The following is a 20,981-nucleotide window of genomic DNA, read 5'->3' on the forward strand; positions in this document are numbered from 1 at the left end:
AAAATAAAGAAGGTCAAGATTTGAGCACTATTTATGTAATTATAAATGTGGTTAATAAAGTTTGAATAATACTTGGCCACTCAAGGATGAGTAAGAGTTCCTATTCAAAATTGTTCATTGTTGATTCATAGAACTTCGTGTTATGATTAGAACATTTCATAAATCAGTTATTTGACGAGAATTGCTAGTGCTTCTTCTCAACTCAGTCAACGTTCACAAGGTTAAATAATAAATAAATTAAAACTAAGGTTATTTAGTCATCGAATTGTATAAAAACAGATGAACGGAATTGGTAAAAACATTACAAACCGTCAATTGTATTTGCTACAATAGATTAACTAAACGACCTTAGTTTTAATTCATTTCTTTTTTGCAAAGATGATCTTTACAAAGTGATTCATAATATGAACGGTTATAATTATAAGTACGAAGCTATGTGATTTGAATACAAAGAACTTTGAGTAGTTGCTCATCCTTGAGTAGCCAAGTATTGTTCATGAAGTTTTGATGGTGATGAAATGATGAAGGTCATTTTGCTTTTCTTTTTGCATGCATGTGGCTAACTTTAGAGAGTTTCTTTTTGCCCTCAACCCTTCATTGAGCAACGTCTGCATGATTCCATTGGTAAACTGAATAGGGATCCCGTGATCGTGATCGTTCATCATACTTCATACAGTAAAAAATTATTTTAAAATTTAAAATTAAATATAAATAGAACTTAACGAAAATTGACTGCACGATATACGATAAATAGTCACGATTATGAGATCCCTAGGATCCCTAAGAAAATGATCCTCGCCAGATTCATAAGAAAATGATCATCGCCGGATCATTTTCCTTTATCCACAATGCCTTTCCCAATTTGCTCAAACATTTGATTGGTAATTGATCCAACCAATGAAAATTCAGCCTGTTTTCAGGTATTCTCAGCAATTAAAAAACAATAAATTATTTGCATCACAATTCTAACCAAAACTTTTATAATGTCCAATCGAATTCACTCAAATTATAAGACATAAGACTCACCTTTAAACATCAGTTAAAAACCCAATAACCAACTGAAAAACTTAACCAAAATTTTGTTTCGCTTTATAAAATTGAATCCTATCTGATGAGTACATTTTCAAATTTTACCAAAAAACATATTAATCGGCAGGATTTCCCAAAAAGTGAAAATTTTGGCTTGGCAAATTAACTCTTCATACGGCAGAAGTATCGTTGTATCCGCCGGATGATAGATTGTTATGAGCCATACTTGGCATTCAGATATTCACTTGCCACGTCTCTAAAAAGATGTTGTCATAAATATACCCAGTGCAATTTATGTATATGTTCTAACATTTGTAGAAATAAGAAGGAGCACTTGCATAGTTGCATGAAGCACTTGCATATATATGAACTTGTTTGAAAGTACTTTTAAAATGATTAAAAGCGTTTTTGAAGAAAAAGTTTTTGGATTCTAAAAGCACTTGAAGTGCTTCCTGCAACTTGTGGTTTTTGCATGAAGCACTTCAAGTGTTTTTCCAAGATCCAATTACATTTTATCCAAAATGGTCCTTGAAATTGACATAATTTCTCACTTTAGTCTTTGAGATTGGAAATTGATAGAAGTGATCCCTCAGTTTGTCCACTATCAATCATTTTGTTCATTCTGTGAAAAATCTCTATTAAATAAGGATAAAATGACAAAAATGCCCTCAACTTTTACCAAATCATTTTGGCACATTGTTTATTAAATTTAGGGTTTTTTTTTGTCAACTTGGTCCTTATTTAACAGAATTTTTCACAAAAAGACCAAAATAATTGATGGTTGACAAACTTAGGGACCACTTCTATGAGAAATTATGCAAATCTCAAATATCATTTTGGCTGAAAAACCTTTTTACTAATAAATGATTCCAAACATTTTCACCAAAAAGCTTCATCATTTAAAAACACTTTTAAACAAAGCTAAATCTTTCTCCAAACACACCATGAAAGTGAAAGAGACTTCTCTGTACCAATTGGTCATCTTTTATTTCATAGACCTTTAACCTTTTGAGTTTGAGTAATGCTAGGGAGATTAAATTTTGAAAACTAAATGACATGAAAGTGGATGATTGGATTATTACTTAAATATTGATAAACGTGCTCATATCTTATTGGTGACACATCATTTAATTTGCAAATTTAATCTACAAATTTAACCTCTCTAACACTTGAATTTTGACACGGCCTACAGAATACTCACTCTCACACATGGGTTTGAGTTCATGCGTGATCGCGTCTAAGAAAGAAGATTCCAATTATCAAAGGGAACCCTTTGGTCACATGTGCATTTGGAAACTGGAATCTCAACACCCCTAAAATAATATAATTAAATTATATACTCGGTATATTTTGAATAATACAAAAAAATTAAAAAAAAAATTAAAAAGGGCACTACACGTCCATTTCTTTAACTTTATTTTTATTTTTATTTTTTAAATACTAGTATGCAAACACATACAAGAAAATATTTTCTCCATGAAGTTGACCACTTGTGAGGTTGTTGCCTAGGTAGATTATTCATATAATTAATTCTCTTATTGTATTTCCTGCAATTATATATTTGGCTCCCTAGCCAACATCACTCTTCGATGTAAAATGATAAATTACATAAATTACTCAAAATCTTGGATCGTTATCAAATTAGTCTCAAATTTATAAAACTTTTAAATCGTATAATACCTCACATATATAAACAACTTTGTTGCTCTAGTCCGTTAACCCATACACAAGGCTCGTCTTGGCATTTCTTGTTGTAGTTTTTATTTTCATTTTTTTCCTGAAAACTAAAAAATCATTTGGTAATTACCTTCAATTTTACTGTTTAGTGTTTTTAAATTCTGGTTTAAGTTTTTCATTTTTTTAAATAAAAATTAAAATAATTACCAGAAAATTTTAAATTTAAAAATAAAAATTAAGAATTAAAACTGAGATTTTATTTAATGCATTGATATTTTTACACTAAGGTTTTTTAGTACATCGATATTTTTACACTAAGAGGAGATGAAGTTCGGTTAAGCCACAATGGGCAGCCTAATTTGGTATCGAATTTTCCATTCACGAGATTCGAACCTAAGACCTCTCACTTCGAAGTGAAAATGAATACCACCAAACCGTAATACTTATTAACAAAATTAAAATTGAGATGATTCTTATAAATGGACTAGGTAATTGGGAATAATAGATAATATGTTAATTCATGAAAGAAAATTTTAAAATTGGTAGCAATCACACTAATGTTGGCAAAATTAATTTTGATGCCAATAGGCGTTTTGTGTTCCTTTTCTCCGGAAATGGATCATCTCCGGATTTCTGTCTCTTAATTTATCAAGTTTGAGGATCTGGGCTATTGAAATTTGATCTAACAACTACAAATAGGGGTTCATTTTAAAAATTATAATAACTTTAATGGTTTGATTAAATTTCAATGATCTAAATCTTCGAACTTAATAGCTTAGGTGGAGAGGAGGATCCCTTCCCCTTTTCTCCTAGTTTCCCTTTAGCCCACGTACGCTTTCGCGAAAGTGCGTGTCTCTTTCTCAGAAGCAGACAAAAAGCGAGGGCATCGTTGTCACTTGACATGGGCCATGGCATGGTATGTGGCATGACCATCGATAATGTGGATGCATGATGTAGTATGTAGCATGACATATAACCCATGAATATGAATATTCCAGTCGTCCTTATCAGAATTTTTACAGGGTCGTGGACTCATGAGGGACCGCACCCCACATGACCTTGTAATGCAAGCTCGTGTGTCTCCTTAATTTACACTTGCAACTATGATATGAAATATTCTTCCATCATTAACTTGAGTGTCTGAGTATAATTTAATCAAGAATTTCTATTTAATGTAGTATATAATTTCTTTGTTGAATACGAAATTAATATATTTAACCAAGGGGTGAGAAATTTGAGTTAGTTCATAAACATAAAATAGGTTAGTCTTTCATAATATTTGGTATCAAACTTTTCAGCCACAAAGAATCGAAAGCATGTTGAATCCAACAAAAAAAAACGTAGGAAACCAAAAAACAAATTTATTCAATCCTTAATTAAAATAGACATCAAAAGAAAAAAGTTGAGAAATGTTCCTTATACACCCTCGAGTTAATCATTAATTATCAGTTGATCACGGGGTTAATAATTAATTTTGGCTAAAATTTACACAATTTTCTATGAAAAGAAATCTTTATCATTGTCCTAGGTATTTGAGAATTCAATCTTTTTCCTTTTGGGTAAGTGCTTGGTGTAGCTTCAACCTTGGATGTACGTTCTAACTTTATAACTTTGAAGGGGGAGGGAAAGAGTGAAAAATAAAGGAAAAAGAAAAAAGGGTGGCTAACTTTCTTTTGGAGCAAAAAGAGGGCATGCTTTGTGGGTAAGTTTGGCTTGTAATCTCTATTAATTAAAGAAATTCTCCTTGTCAATTAAAACAGGATGAAAATACTACTTAATCTTTTATCACACACAAAAAAAACAAAAAATGATGGGCAATAATGTAAGGTCACAGGTCCAAATTTTACTATTTTTTATTGAAACATTACCTATAGATAATGTTAAAATACTTCCAATATTAAAAAAAAAAACACAAAAAAAAAACCTCTCACTCCCTTCACGTTTTCTCTCTCCCTCTCTCCTTCTCATTTTCTAAAGAAATGTGTTCATGCACACAAAGTGTGTAAGCAAATGCTAATAGTAATTAACTTAGTCCAAAACAAAATTAATTTGATTTTGTTTTGTATGTTTCTAGACCCCTACCCACTGGATTTAAAGGGTAATTTACGAAGAAAAAAAATTTAATGTACTGAAAACGCGACTCCGTGAATTAAGTGTAATAATAAAATTAGTTGAAAATTTGAAATTTTTCTAACTAACTATGTTATTATACTTATTGTACCGAAATCGTGTGTCTGACAAACTAAAAAACTGCTCATAAACTACCACTACGGACGGACATACGTACCTCCAAGGAAATGTTGTTTATCCCATGGCTCATGGTGTATGGCTAATGACCTGGTCCTATGCAGCGGTACTATATGGGACACAGCACCGCAGGGGAGGAGGGACTAGGGAGGGTGAAGGGCACTTGCCTCAGACTTTGTTCTCCCGCACAAAAGTCCAGCCAGCTCAGTCGTAGGCAAAGGACGCCTAATGGGACGCATCACATATAGACAAACCCAACAGGATCCTCTCCGGTTCCTTTTAGTAAGGATCCTGAATATTCGTAAATAGTTTTCGATCATCATATATCATGTGGTCAGTTTTTATCAAGATTGTTTATATTTAATTTTAAATAAAAATATTTAAAATAATTTCTAACTGCACGATATACGATGAACGTATATGATTCACGAATTCCTATAATTCTCACAAAGGGATCCAGTGAGGATATCGGATTCTAGACAAACACGGCAGTTGGCTATTGATAATTTGCTTGGCTGAAAACTGAGAAAGTAAGGCTTGTTTTAATTCGCTCCCGAGATTCCTTTTTGCAAAATCAGGCTCCTGAATTGACTCTCATGGTCATTCACGATCCCATCAAATAATTTTGTATGTACCATTTCAATGCTCATACATGTTTACGTTAAAAATGCTTTTATTGTAAACACGTTTAACTGTTTGGTAAAAACTTAAACGCTTTTTGGATAGGTTATAAAAAAGAAACTTATATGAAACCTTTAATGAAATGCAATAAGAATTATAAGATGCGAAACCTAATGTGAATAAGTTGATTCAGTTTTCACGATATAACAATATAATATTGAACTAAATTTAATGTAATTGTAATTAGTTTGGTTTGATTTAACTTATTTAAAAGCCAGATATACAATTAAATCCGATATATTTTGTGATACTTGATATTTTCTTAATGTTATCACCCTTTTACTAGTATGTTTGATTTTATACATTGATCTTCTCTACCTTCTACCAAGAACTAAATTCCATAACCATTCTAATTTGACATCAAATTCCTCTGAAAATATTTCGATTTTCAAGAATAAGAAGTTTCCTCCACTAATTATCAATTTACAATATAAACTTTGGTTTGATTTGTTACAGAGAAATCACGAACCAAACCGGTCACTAAATAATTAGTTAGGTTTGATTTGCTTATGCTACTAGTTTAGTGCCAAAAAAAAAGTAAGCTAAACCATAGCATTAACATTTGTTCGTTGCAATTTAAAATCCAAAACCGAACCAAATCAAACCTTATCCTAATCATATAACTATTTCTTCTTGGGTCCAATAATAAATACATTCATAAAAATAAATAAAAAATAAAAAAAGGAATAATTGAGTGGTTACCCTCTCAAATTTCGAATTGGAAATTGATGAACAATTATTGTGCTGTGCAGCCTCCCTCCCACGGTACTGCTCATAGTCACAGACTCACAGTGAATTGTGTCTATGGTATCGACAGCGCCAGTCGCACTTCTGCTTTGGAAATTGGCAAAATTGGACGACATTAATTGGACGCAGGAATGTTGTGACAGTATCGTCGTACGCCCACTGAAACCCACAGCTTCTGCTCCACGGTTACAATTTTGTCTATTGAGACATTGTTTACAGTATTTTATTAAGAAAATAATGAGTGCCCACATACTGTTTAAGCGCTGATTTATTGATGATTCAGCTCAAATAATGACTATACAAATTTCAAATGATTTTACACGTGGCACCGCAATCTCAAGACAAAAAAAAAAAAAAAACTTATGCATGACATCTAATTAATAACTGTTAGTAGTATGAATTTACATAAAAATTCATATATTCTGTGCCAACGAGAACTGTTGGCAGCGAAGATCAAACTTAGATAAGAGGTTAAACACAAACACACTCTTACGTTTAGTTTCGATTCCAAGCACGTAAACATATAACTAAAAATAATTAGAAGGGATGACTTAGGTGCACATGTGGATACATACAAAGAAAGCTGTACACTCTACTCATCTCCTAAAATTATGCTGGGGATGTCGCATATACCAAATTCATTGTTTGTTATAAATAAAAACCCTAACAAATTAAGAATACAAGGCCTTAACAAAGTGATGAATAATGTTAAACCAATGTGTTCACATCTTTGTCCTCCCAACTATAAATAGAATATTCAACAACCGAAAAAAACACTACATATTATAATTAGGATTAAGCTAATTTTATATTAAGATTTCGAAATTAAGCATCTTCTAGATCAAGTGGTTGTATATCACTAAACCAAACCGCACACTACCAACATTTTCTTCCATTTTTTAGTGCTTCGATCTCACGGGATGCAGAGTGGTTTACTGCTAATACCACTTTATTTATAATTAAACTGCACCAGAAAATCCATTTGGACACACACATTGCCCACTCTGTGTGTCAAAAAAAACAAAACAAGCAGCCAAATTCGTTTTTGAGGAGTATTCAATTGTTGCCATTATCTCAACTTCTAGAATTATTTTTAAAATTACTTGAAATTTTTTTAAAAGTTCAACATGCTTTTAATAGAAGTGCTTTTATTGAAAATACTTCTAAGCAGAAATGCTTTTTATAAAAGTAGTTTCAAACAAGCAAAAACATTTCCAAAGAGAGTTTTCAAAAAAAAAAAAAAAAAAAAAAAAACAATATTTCCAAAGAGTGAATACTTGAAATTGTAACCAACATAGTAACATGAGCATGAATAAAGCAGAAGATCACAACCTTAGGTTAATAACAACAAAACAAATCGTAGCGTTCCAAAACTAACATCCGAAGGGAACCCAAAAGTAGCATATTTCTGATTTCTATTAGCCAACCCGGTTCAGAGACGAACCCGACCCACCAAAATTTCTCTCATATATCTACCCCTGTCTATTCACTTATTTACACTTCCTTTTCTTCTTCATCGTATCAACTTCTGATTAAACTCTAATCGCTTCTTAATACAGCACTTTCTTCACATAATTGAGCAGGCATTAGGGTTCTCATCGCTGAACATCTCTGGCGGGTGGCCAATGTACATCGGTGGAGGCGGAATCGGGTTTCCGGGTGCTCCGTATCCAGGCCCGTATGCCATCTCGTATGGAATCTGCTGCCAGTACCCGGTCTGACCCGCTGGAAAATCCATCTTGTTTCCCTCAAGCTTCCCACCACCATTTCCTTCCTCCCCCTCCTTTTTCTTCTTATCTCCGCCGCCACCGCCGCCATTGTCGCCCTTCTCCTTCTCTTTCTTCGGCGGGACAATGTCGACCGACCTCTTCAGCTTCTCCTTCAAGCTCTCCGCCAACACCTTCATGTCCATCGAGCCCTTCACTGTCACCAGCTCCTTCTCCTTGTCGACGCTCATGTCGTTGAACCCTGCCGCGTCACCCACGTTAAAAATCCAAACCAAAACATTCACCGTCACAAAGCGGCGGCGTTTAGAAAACAAAGTAGCAGTTAGTGGGGAATGATAATGTCACCTTTAGTCTTGGTGACAATCTTGTGGATCTTCTTGATGCATCCCTGGCAGTGGAGGTTCAGCTTCAGAACCGCCGTCGTCACCGGAGGCTGCCCGCACCCATATACAAACCCATTTAATTAAAAATTTTAATCATTGAAAATATTTAGGCAGGCGCACGTTAACATTAAAATGGAGTAGTGCTCCAGTGCGCAGTACGCACGTACCTCTTTGGGTTTTTTGTCGTCGTTGGATTTCTCCGGCTGCTTTTTCTTGGCGTCGCCGCCGTCATCTTTGTTGGTGTCCTTTTTGGGCTGGGGGGAGACGAGGTCGACCTTCTTCTTGGTCTTGGCGGCGACCTTGTCCCGGAGCTTGGTGGGGTCCACTTTGCCGACCACCGTCAGCTTGTTCGCCTCGCTCTCTGACTTCACTGTCTCCACGTCTGTAACCAAACGACACCGTTGCAAAAAAAATAAAAAAAATTGTTCGAATCTGAACTTTGGACTAACCCTTAAAGCAGGAAACAAAGCATAATCGGAATCAAATTTCTTCGGATTTTTTTTGAAAAAAAAATAAAATCTGGATTAAACCAAAAACCCAGAAAGAAGAATCAAAAAAGAGAAATTGGATTTTGACGAGTGAATCTGAAATCTGTGGGAAGTAAAAAATAAAAACCCAGATGCAAAAAACAGTAAATGAACATTGTTGGTTAAAACCCCAGATGCAGAAAGCAGTAGATGAACATTTGTGTGAAAAAATTGGAGGAAAAGCGTGTAAAAAATAAATGGAAATCTGGAATTTGAAGGAAATGTCAGACGTGGGTTTTGAAGGATTTATTATGTACCTCCAAAAGATTTGACGCATTTGACAATCTTAGTAGCGCAGCCCTCACAGTGCATGTCAACCTTGAGGATGACGGTGATGGGGGTTTCCTCCTTCTTCTCACCTCCGTCGCCCTTCTTCTTCTCACCACCTTCGTTGCTGGCCGCGTTGTCGCCGGCATTGTTGTTGCCGCCGCCGTTCTTCTTCTGCATTAATCCAAGAACAGAACACAAACCCATTAATCCAAACACCACAAAACCCAAAAGCATAGAGAGAGAGAGAGAGAGAGGAATGGAGTGCGACCTTGGCCATGGTGGGTTGGTTTTTCTCTGAGAAACTAGTCGGTTATTTTTTTTCTCTCTGGTTTTTCAGAATTGATGAGTGGGAGAGAGCAAGCAGACGTAAGTGTGAAAGGGTGGGAAGGGTAGTGGGGATTTAAAGGCAGAGTGAGTTGCGCGTCAGTTGTAGGATGGATGGTATTTGTATGTATGATGTGCATGTATGTATGCATGGATGTCAATGTCATTGAGGCATTTCCACATACATGTCACGTGCGGCAGGCTTGTGGGCATGTGAGTTGGGTTTCGTTTTACGCGTGGCGACCAAGGAATAAAAGTTCCTTGTAATTTTGGTGAAGTTGAGGTGGGTTTTGGAGGTGGGCTGTTAGGGAATGTGTGGAAACAGCCCATAGCCCCGTAGACTTATGGTCTTCTGTGGAGTTTATTTTTATTTTTATTTTTTAACAAACGATATTATTTGTACTAATAAGAATGGGGTGGGTTAAGTTTCATATTGAATTAACATTAATGTAATTCAAATACACCATTGGTGAGAATCAAATATAAAATTTCACACTTACAAAGAAAGTGAAATATTATTAGATCGTAATACTAAGTGGCTGTGAAGTTTTATTTTTGGCTGCCTTTCTCTTGGTCTTAAACATTTGTGGACCATAAAAGTCACTCGAGAGGACTTTTCCAAAAATTTTCCACACCCCCACCTCCCTCCTGCTAAATTCCAATTAGGGTTGTGTTTCACCAATTAATTTTCAAGAATAACCACGTTGTTAAGTAATTTGGTCATCGTGCGACCGTCATATTAAAAAAATTCATAATTTTATCACGTCCTTCGTAGTTTGGTGCATTCATTTTTACACTGAGCTTTCATGTCCGAATCCTCCTTCTCGTAGTTTAAATGATTTTAATATGAGCTATCTTATAATTTGTAAAAATAAAAATAAAAATAAAAATAATAAATAATAAAAAGGTATGCACATGTTGTACATTATGTATCATAATTTGGCCAAATTAGAAATGCCAAGAACTATCAATTTTATGAGGGATATGCAAACAAATTTCTCCATGTGAAGGTCTTTGCATTGTTTATTTTATTTTTGGGTAAAAGACTGTTTACTACCCTCATGTTTCGTGGTTTTCAACATTTAGTACATCAAGTTTTTTTCGTCTCAAAGTCATACCTAAAGTGTAAATTTTGGGACAGTCTCATACATCCGTTAGTCAAATTGTTAAATGTGCCGTTAATTGTGACGTGGCGCCCATGTGGACAATAACTGTGCCCCACTTGTCAACCACGTTTTTTTTTCTTTTTTTTTTCTTCTTTCTTCTTCTTCTTCTTCTTCCTCCGACTACAACTTTTTTTTTCTTCTTCTTCCTTCTCCTTCTTCCTTCCTCCTTCTTCCTTCTCCTTCTTCTCCTTCTTCCTTCTTCTTCCTTCTCCCTTCTCCTTCTCCTTCTCCTTCTTCTTCCTCCGAATCTGGGGAAGTTTCTTTTTTTTTTCCTTCTTCCTCCTTCTTCCTTCTCCTTCCTTGTTCCTCGTTCCTCTTCTTCTTCTTCTTCCTCCGAATCTGCCCAGATTCGGTTTTTTTTTTTTTTTTCTTCTTCCTTCCCCCTTCCTCCTTCTTCCTTCTTCCTTCTTCCTTCCCCTTCTTCCTTCCCCTTCTTCTCCTTCTTCCTTCTTCCTTCTTCTTCCTCCGAATCTGGGAAAGATTCGGTTTTTTTTTTTTTTTTTTTTTTTTTTTGAGGAAAATGAAGAAGAAGGAAGAAGGAGAAGAAGGGGAAGGAAGAAGGAGGAAGGAAGAAGGAGAAAAAGAAGGAAGAAGGAGAAAGAAGGAAAAAAAGAAGAAGTTGCAGTCGGAGGAAGAAGAAGAAGAAGAAAGAAGAAAATAGAAGAAAGAAAAAAAGCCGAATCTGGGCAGATTCGGAGGAAGAAGAAGAAAAAAAAGAGGAAGATGAAGGAAGAAGGAAGAAGGAAGAAGAAGGAAGGAGAAAGAAGAAGAAGGAAGGAGAAAAAAAAAACTTCCCTAGATTTGGAGGAAGAAGAAGAAGAAGAAGGAGAAGGGGAAAGAAGAAGGAGGAAGAAGGAGGAAGAAGAAGAAAAAAAAAAAAAACCGAATCTGGGCAGATTCGGAGGAAGAAGGAGGAAGAAGAAGGAAGAAGGAAGAAGGAGGAAGAAGAAGGAAGAAAAAAAAAAAAAAACTTCCCCAGATTCGGAGGAAGAAGAAGGAGAAGGAGAAGGGAGAAGGGAGAAGGAAGAAGAAGGAAGGAGAAGAAGGGGAAGGAAGAAAGAGGAAGGAAGAAGGATAATGAGGAAGGAAAAAAAAATTGCAGTCGGAGGAAGAAGAAAAAGAAGAAGAAAGAAGGAAAAAAAAAAACGTGGCTGACACGTGGCGCCCAATTATTGTCCACATGGGCACCACGTCACAATTAACGGCAGATTTAACAGTTTGACTAACTGATGTATGAGACTGTCCCAAAATTTATACTTTAGGTATGACTCTGAGACAAAAAAAACTTGATGTACTAAATGTTGAAAACCATGAAACATGAGGGTAGTAAACAGTCTTTTACCCTTTATTTTTTTTGTAAAATGATATATTTTAGATTAGATGTTAGATTATAGAGCCGACTTGGTTCTAACTCAGGCCGTGGTGTAAGGGCAACATTTTTCTTCACCACTGTGGTAGAGGGCCACTTGCTTTGCATTGTATGTGAATTGGGTGGTGCTATCCACACACCCCTTTTGTACCTTTCTGTTATGTACTGTGATTGCCTTGATCACAAGCAACAAAGTTTTGGGTTCAAATGTAGTGTTTTGGGGTCGTTATGTAATTTGTCTTTCTTTTGTGCTGTTTGTTTAAGAGTTTAGGTTGTGTGTGCCATGTGGCAGTCTTACATTGGAGATGTTGCTAGTTATATTAAGCTCTCTCTTTCTTGTTGCAATGGACACAGATGAAATCAAATATTAAAAAAAATCATTTTACAAAAAATTACTCCATCTTCTTCTTCTCGTCATTCCGTAATTCTTGCTTCCAGTTAAGGTTGAACTAGCGACCGGAATTGGTATCTAACATTGGTATCAGCCTCTGATCCTGGTTTCCCTTCTGTGTATGCCCCGCCACACTACCAGAACTCGCTTCATCACTATAGATGCTCGAATGGCTGAGTTGGAAGCCTCCATGGCTGCCATTCCTTCTTTAATTGACGATTCAATTTCTAACATCCTAGTTACCAAACTCCAGGTGTACTTTGAGCAATTCTTTCACGAACTTCAGTATCGCGGTCCTGACGTTGGCCCTTCCAACACTGTGGTGCCTAATCCACTAGATCCACGTATATTTGGTCCAATTCCACGTCCGCAAAGTCCGATTCATGACGACATTGATCCTCCTCTACGACCGTAATGGTCTCATCGGATTGATTTTCCCAGATTCATTGAGGGAGATGATCATCTTGCTTGGATTTTCAAAGTTGAACAATATTTCTCCTTCTATAACACTCTGGCTGATCATCGTGTTCTTACTGATTCTTTTCATTTGGATGGCAAGGTCTTACAATAGTTTCGTTAGCTGGATTATGTTCGGACTACTCCAAGTTGGGAGGAATTCACTCGCTCCTTCTGCAGAGAGTTTGCGCCTTCCGAATTCAAAGATAGTGCAGAGACCTTGTTCAAGCTCTACCAAGCAGGTACTCTCCATGAATACATTACTAAATTTCGTCGTTTGGCTACTCGAACGACTGATATTGGTCCGATTCTGCTTAAGAGTTGTTTTTTGGGTGGCCTTAAACGTGAACTCAAATTTGATGTTAAATTGTTGAAACCTGCGAATGTTCATGAAGCAATTGCTCTTGTAGTCCAATTAGATACCAAACACTCTGAGTTGAAAGTTTTCCCTCCTAAATCCACACCATCAGTTAAGTCCCAAGCTGTCATTCCCACACATCCCACATACCAGGTGCCTAGAGTTGGAAATTTAGCCATTAAGAAACTCACCCCTGCTGAGATTCAAAAGAAGAGGGAAAATGGGGAGTGTTGGTTTTGTATTGATAAGTGGACTCCGGGACATAAGTGTGGTCTTAAACAATTATTGATGCTTAATGTGGTCAATGATGAATTGCCTAATGATGAATATGTGGGGTTACAACCTAAGCTTCTTCATATGGAGCTTAGTGAATGTGCATTTTATAGGACTAAGGCTAGGCAAACTATTCAAACAATGAAAGTGGATGGTGTTGTTAATGGTCAACCTGTGAAAATCCTTTTGGATTCTGGTAGTACGCACAATTTTATTGATTCTTGACTATTGAAGCAGTGGGGGCAGTAAGTTCATCCCACCAAGGCATTTGAGGTGATGATAGCTGATAGAGGGAAGGTTAAAAGCTCAGGGTGTTGTAAGTTAACCTCTCTCATTATAGAGGGTAAAATTGTGCAGTGGATCTCTACACTTTACCTTTAGGGGTTTGTGACATTGTGCTTAGGGTTCAATGGCTTTCTTCCATTAGTCTTATTCTCTGGGATTTCCAGTTGTTAACTATGGAGTTTATTAAAAATAATCAGCAATACAAGTTGCATCATAGCCCTATGACATTGCCAGTTATTCAGGAAGTATCTCTGCAACATCTTGACAGGGACATTTATAATTTCAACTTAGGGTTGTTCTTATACTCTATGGAAGGGGAAAAACTTGAAGTTAGTGATCTCACCCAGTCACAACTACAGGAATTACAGAATTTGTTGGGACAATTTGAGTATATTTTTGTTCTATCATCTAAACCCTCACTCTCCAGAGTCCATGATCATCATATACTATTGGTTCCAGGAGCAAAACCAATAAATATCAGACCCTATCACTATGGTCCCTTGCAGAAAACAGAAATTGAGAAAGCAATTCAAGAACTTTTAGAAGCTGGGTTTATAAGACCAAGTCATAGTCCATTCTCATTTCCAGTGTTACTAATGAAGAGGAAGAAGTGTGCATGGAGGATGTGTGTCGATTACAGGGAGCTTAATGCTCTGACCATCAAGGATAAGTACCCAATTCTTCTAATTGATGACTTACTGGATGAATTGTGTTGATACACAAAATCAATGGGGACTTTGGTACAACAAAAAGTGTTAAGTTTGTGACCTTCACTAGATTGCTCCGGTCACTAGTGTGGATAAGTATGTAAATGGATAGACATGGAAGCAAACACAAGATGTACGTGGTTCACCCAGATTGGTTACGTCCACGGAGTAGAGGAGTTCTCATTAATTGTGAAGGGCTTACACAAGTACATAGATTCAAGCTTTCTTTTAGTGAGTACTAGTGAATGATTTAGTACAAATGACATTAGGAAATATTGTGAGAGAATGATCTCTATTTATAGAAGAGAGTTTCTAGTTTCATTCTGACATTGACACGTGTTGTGCTGTGATTGGCCTCTGATGTTGACACGTGTCGTGTTATGATTGGCTTCTGATGTTGACATGTGTCGCGTTGTGATTGGCCTCCTGGTTGGAGGGAGACTCTTGTGGCTCCTTGGTGGTATAATGTTGACTAATGCTTAGTAGTTTAGGGGTTGGTCAAGTATGGTACAAACAAACTACATGGTGCTGTTTTCTTTTCAAAACTTGACTTAAGGTCAGGTTATTACCAGATATTGATGAACAAAGAAGACATTGCTAAGACTACATTTAGGACCCATGAAGGACATTATGAGTTTTTAGTAATGCCCTTTGGTTTTACTAATGCAACTGCAACTTTTCAAAACTTAATGAATGATCTTTTCAAACCACTTCTCAGGAAATTTATGGTGGTATTCTTTGATGACATTTTAATATACAACACGTCTTGGGAAGATCACTTGACACATCTACAACAGGTTTTTCAGATATTGCAAGACAATCAGTTGTTTTTGAAGAAATTTAAATATTCTTTTGGTCAAAGTAAAGTAGAGTACCTTGGCCATATTGTGTCTAAGGAGGGTGTTATGGAATATCCTAGCAAACTCCAAGCAATCATTGACTGGCCTGTACCAAGGAATGTGAAAGAATTGAGAGGATTTCTAGGCCTCACTGGGTACTACAGAAAATTTGTGCCTGACTATGGAAAAATATGCCAACCTTTGTACAATCTCACTAAGAAGGAAGGATTATGTTGGGGGAGTGGAAGCTTTGTAAGCATTTGAAAAACTCAAAAAGATTATGTCATCACCACAATTATTGGCATTGCTAAATTTTAATCAACCTTTTGTCATGGAATGTGATGCTTCAAAAAATGGAATTGGAGCAGTTCTACAGCCAAACCATAGACCAATTGCATTCACCAGTCAAGCATTGGGACCTAAGAATTAATCTCTTTCTACTTATGAAAGAGAACCGATTGCAATATTTCATGCTGTGAAAAAAATGGCAGAACTATTTGCAAGGTAAACACTTCATAATCTAGACTAATAACAACAATCTCAAGTATTTCCTAAGTCAAAGAGCTAATACTCATTTTCAACATAAATGGGTTTCAAAACTCTTGGGTTTTGATTATGAGATACAATATAGGAGTGGAGTTGAAAACACAGTGGTTGATGCACTCTATAGGGTACCAAGTGTCAATTCTGAGTTGGTAGAGAATCATGTTCACTCTGACATGGAACTTATTGCCATCTCTTACCCTTATTTTGGCTAGCTAGATGATTTAAGGAGGAGTTTTGAAAGTGATGAGTGGGTTATGGAAAGGTTTAGGTCTGTGTTTGATAGTTCTAAGACAATTACTGATAAAGTTACAGTTTCCAATTATACTGTTGATAATGGGTTCTTGTGCTACAAAAATAGGGTAGTTTTGAGTCCCACATCACCTTGGAGACACAAGATCATTGAAGAGTATCACTCTACTCCCGGATGAGGTCACCAAGGGGTGGTTAAAACATATCACAAGATCAAAAAGGGGTTCTATTTGTAGGGAATGAAGAAGGATATTCGAAATTTTGTGGTTGAATGTAACATTTGTCAACAAAACAAAGTGGAAACAATAGCTCCACTTGGATTGTTACAACCACTACCAATTCCACAAAAGAATTGGTTTGACATTAGCATGGATTTCATAGTTGGTTTGCCAAATTGCAAGGGCAAAACTAGGATCATGCACTACAAGAAAATAGGGTTTTTGTGGTGACAGACATTCGTTACATAAATATGAAAATTCGTCACATTTGACTATATGTGACGAAATTCCAGCGTCACAATTATCGTCACCTATACAGCATCACCGATAGTTTACGTGACGAATGTTAGAGTCGCCACATATTTTTTCTTTTACGTGGCACTAATTTCGTCACATATTCTGTTTGCAAGTGACGGAATAAGCATCACAAAATAAAAAAGTTAGTGACCAATGTTTTTCGTCTCATATTAAACTTATAAGTGATGATTTTATCGTCACCCAATATAATCCCAGAATGATATGATTAACACTAAATGACATTGAAATCGTCACATATTCTTTTGACATGTGACACAACTTATGTCACATATGTTAAATCAAATACCTATATAGGAATAATATATGATGAATTAATTACTTGTTTCTGTTTCGTAATCTAGAATTGCAATTCATAACTATAAGGTAATATACTTAATTCACATTTGTCATTAATCAACAATTAAAGCACATAAGTTAAATACATTCATCAAGTGTACATCCCACAAAATAACATAAACATCCCAATATCAATCTAACTCAGGGTGACCTATCTCAGTGGTAGTAATTCGTCATGAAGGGCATCAACACTTATACATAGACAACCTGAGGTCCTAACAAAAGGAAAATCTAATCAACATTGAGGTGCTAACAAAAGAGAAGTCTAAGACACTTGTAGCAAAAAAAGCCTTTAACTTTTGATACCAGACTTTCATCAACATTGAGGTGCTAACAATAGAGAAGTCTACGACACTTGCAGCCAAAAAAGCCTTTAAATTTTAATACCAGACTTTCATCTTCATTTTGGAAATCTAGTTGAGCTCTCAATTGTTCATCTGAGGAAACCATTTGATAAAAACTTGATTTAAAGGAGTACCCTTAGGTGCTTCTTAGATTTGCTTCATCATTCTTTTTCTTCATGTTATCATTTCATAATAAAATAGAAACATATTAGTTTCTTTTTTAAAGATCAACTATAATATCCTTAATTAAGAAAATAAAACTTGACTACTGTATGAGACCACTAGGTATAACCTGTCTTTACATATAATTTTGTAGTTTATGTTTGAATGTGGGTTAAATTGAACTAGGCACATACAAGGTTTTGCTCAAAAAGTAATAAACATCAATATCATAAGAATATACTGTAATAAGCATCAATCAATATCATAAGGAGATATTGGTAGGGCAAACAAAATGAAGAGAAACATAAACTTATTAGGAACACAAATGTAATTTAATTCATAAGGGGCCCTTTCAGCTTCTAGCTAGTTATATCAAGTCTTTTTTCTTAAAGTTAATCTTGCATGTTCACTTTATTTGTGCTTTCTAAGTTGTATCTTGTCAAATGTGAATTTTGACTCTCCAACTCTCTTGAAATGAAAAAAATGATAAGCCTATGAATGACTGAATGACTTATCTATTTGTCTAGAGCAACATCATTGATCCACTGGCTGTTCTTGTCTTTGTGGAGGGGGTGGTGGTGGAGAAGGTGCAAGTGCATCAATTGGAGGAGGAGGTAAGGGATCCCTCACCTATTTCACCCTCTTTCCTAACTACGTAGAAGTTGCCATTTAAAATATGAAAAGGAAAAGTAACTAACACAAACTAAAATGTTAATATATACAAACCATTATACGCATAATGACTATTTGAAAAATTATAGACCAATAGATTACAATTGTAGGATATGAATTAATTTATAATGCACATATATGAATCTCTTAGCATGCCAATGTCAAACTACATTTTGCTCCAACAAGCAACTAGGATGTAAAATCCAATCCGATCCCAAACTTGGCAGGTTAAAAAGATGGGGAACATGAAATCCAAATTTAAGCTTGCATAATGCATGTCCAACACCCTAAAAATGAAATGCGTTCAAGAAAGTGGCAAAGCCAAATTTAGCCCTCATTGTTCTAGTTTCTTGAGATTTTCAAAAACACCCCATGTAGCCTGCAATACAATGCACCAAATCACATAATAAACCAATTACAGAAGGGCAACAGCACAGCGCCGTTGGCACTCTCATGTTTAACTTTTGGCGCTACATATATTGCGTGTATAAAAACTGTAAAATACTTAGTTTGAAGTGCTAAAAGCATTGCACTTAAGAGATAGGTAAATAAATGTGTGGAAAAGAGGAAGAGTACCATGACAAAAGGTGCTTCAATGAGAAATAGAATAGGAAACCCTCTAAAGAACGCGAATGGTCCTCTAGATTTTAGAATTGTACACAATACTAAAATTGTACTTGTACCTGAACTAACAAACACCAAAATTTAATCAATTCAATCAAACTCAAATTAATTAACAAAATATTATTTTGTTTGAGAATTTTATTAAACTATATGGGGTGACTGATGCTGCATACTGGGTGACTGATGTTGCATATGACTGATGCCGCATACTGGGTGACTGATCCTGCATATAACTAATGCTGCATACTGGATGACTGATGCTACATATGAATATTAGACGATATAAGGTGACTGATGCAGCCAGATTTTATGTTTCCTCTTTCCATGAGATTCTCTATTAAGTCTAATCCCTTAATTTGAGAAAGATTGACATCTAGATGACTTGTTGATAGTTGTGTGCTAGCTACTTGCTGCACTCCCTTAATTTAAGGAGTGACAACTTTAGGGTTTACCGGGTTAGTAGGATTTGTCAAGGTAGGGTTGCATGTAACCTTCTACCTCATTATATATCCCTCCTTATACATTCAATCAATCTATGAAAAATACATGCAAACAAACTTAAAATTTCCACAAATTTACTCTGGTAGTCTACGTGTTGAAAAAATAGTTACACAACAAAGGGAGTAGTTCCATTTTTTTTTTTCGAATATTGCGACTAGTATAATATTCTTCATCTACCAAAAACTATTCTTTCTCTCTTTTTCCTTTTGTTCAATTCTTATGTTTTCCCCCTTTTGTTCTTATTTGTTATGGTGTAGCAGGACATGATAGTTTTTTTTTTAGAAGTGGATTTGTGCTATAGTCGAGATGTTGTAGTTTTTATCCTACCTCAGAGAATTAACTATGCAACTAATCAAGAGCTTAAATAGCTGCAATAATTGTGTTCTAACTAAATTAGAAATAAGAAAATTACAATTTAACAAATGATAATGTTCACAGATGGCCATCAACAACATTCCAAAGAGAAAATAGAAAGATAACAACCATTATTCATTGATTTCCAAAAGAGAAAGGAAATTGATAACTGGGTGTCTAAGCTTGGCAAACAAAGACTGATTGAAGAAGAAATCCAAAAACAATTAAACAAATAAGTATCTTGTTGTCGATTGAGAGGCCGAGGGAGGGAGACGAAGAAGAGGTGGTACGTGGTCTCCGTCGATGGCAACCACCAGGTGGCTGGTTGGCGAGGTGGGGTGAGAGAGTAGAACCAAGGGGAGCTGAAAGAGATGGGGTGAGAGAACATAACGAAATATGTTTTTTTTTTTAGGGAAAACGAAATAGGTTATTAGGTTTTACAATTTGGGAGTTTTGACATTATTATTTCAATATTTTTAATTTTTACTTTTAATATTATAAGCGATGAATTGACTATTATGTGGCCTACTCTTTATGTAAGTGATGAATGTAAAAATTTCGTCACATATTAACATTTCGTTTGGCGGTAAAATTTCCCGCTCAATAGTTTGTGATGAATTCAAAATGTTTATGTGACGCAAAATAATTTGGTGTTTGTGAAAATCTTTATGTGACAATTTCTAAAAAAGCCTCACTCATTTTAGCCAAATGTGATGAATTTTTAGGCGCCACAAAAAATACCGTCACCTAATCTATGTTTTCTTGTAGTGATGGTGGTGGTGGACAGACTTTCTAAGTATGCACATTTCATTGCTCTTTCCCATCCATATACTGCAATGAGTGTGGTTCAGGCATTCATTGAGTTTGTCTTTAAATTGCATGGTATGCCAAGTTCTATTGTGAGTGATAGAGATCCTGTGTTTATCAATGCATTTTGGAGGGAGTTTTTTAAGCTACAAGGCTCAAAACTATGCATGAGTTCAGGTTATCATCCCCAGAGTGATGGACAGACTGAGGTTATGAATAGGTGTTTAGAGACATACTTAAGATGTTTTATTGGAGGGCAACCTAAAAAATGGGTGAATTGGTTGCCATGGGATGAGTGGTGCTTCAATACATCACATCAGACTTTTGCAGGTTTTAAACCTTTTGAATTGGTGTATGGTCTCATATAGTTCCATATGAAGTGGGAATTGCAAAA

At 35.7% G+C, this 20,981-nt stretch overlaps 1 protein-coding gene across 1 annotated transcript; it reads right to left on the reverse strand.

Moving 5' to 3' along the window:
* Positions 1-7,640: 7,640 nt before the first annotated feature.
* On the reverse strand, positions 7,641-9,706 carry LOC103423320 (heavy metal-associated isoprenylated plant protein 3-like). The gene is made up of 5 exons (XM_008361395.4): positions 9,557-9,706; positions 9,276-9,459; positions 8,659-8,873; positions 8,454-8,541; positions 7,641-8,349 (listed from the first exon to the last, which is right to left on the reverse strand). The coding sequence occupies exons 1-5, from the start codon at positions 9,563-9,565 to the stop codon at positions 7,949-7,951; spliced, it is 897 nt and encodes a 298-aa protein (XP_008359617.3). The 5' UTR covers positions 9,566-9,706; the 3' UTR covers positions 7,641-7,948.
* Positions 9,707-20,981: the final 11,275 nt, after the last annotated feature.

The sequence above is a fragment of the Malus domestica genome, chromosome 03 (genome assembly GCF_042453785.1).
Source record: "Malus domestica chromosome 03, GDT2T_hap1".
NCBI classification, from domain to species: domain Eukaryota; kingdom Viridiplantae; phylum Streptophyta; class Magnoliopsida; order Rosales; family Rosaceae; genus Malus; species Malus domestica.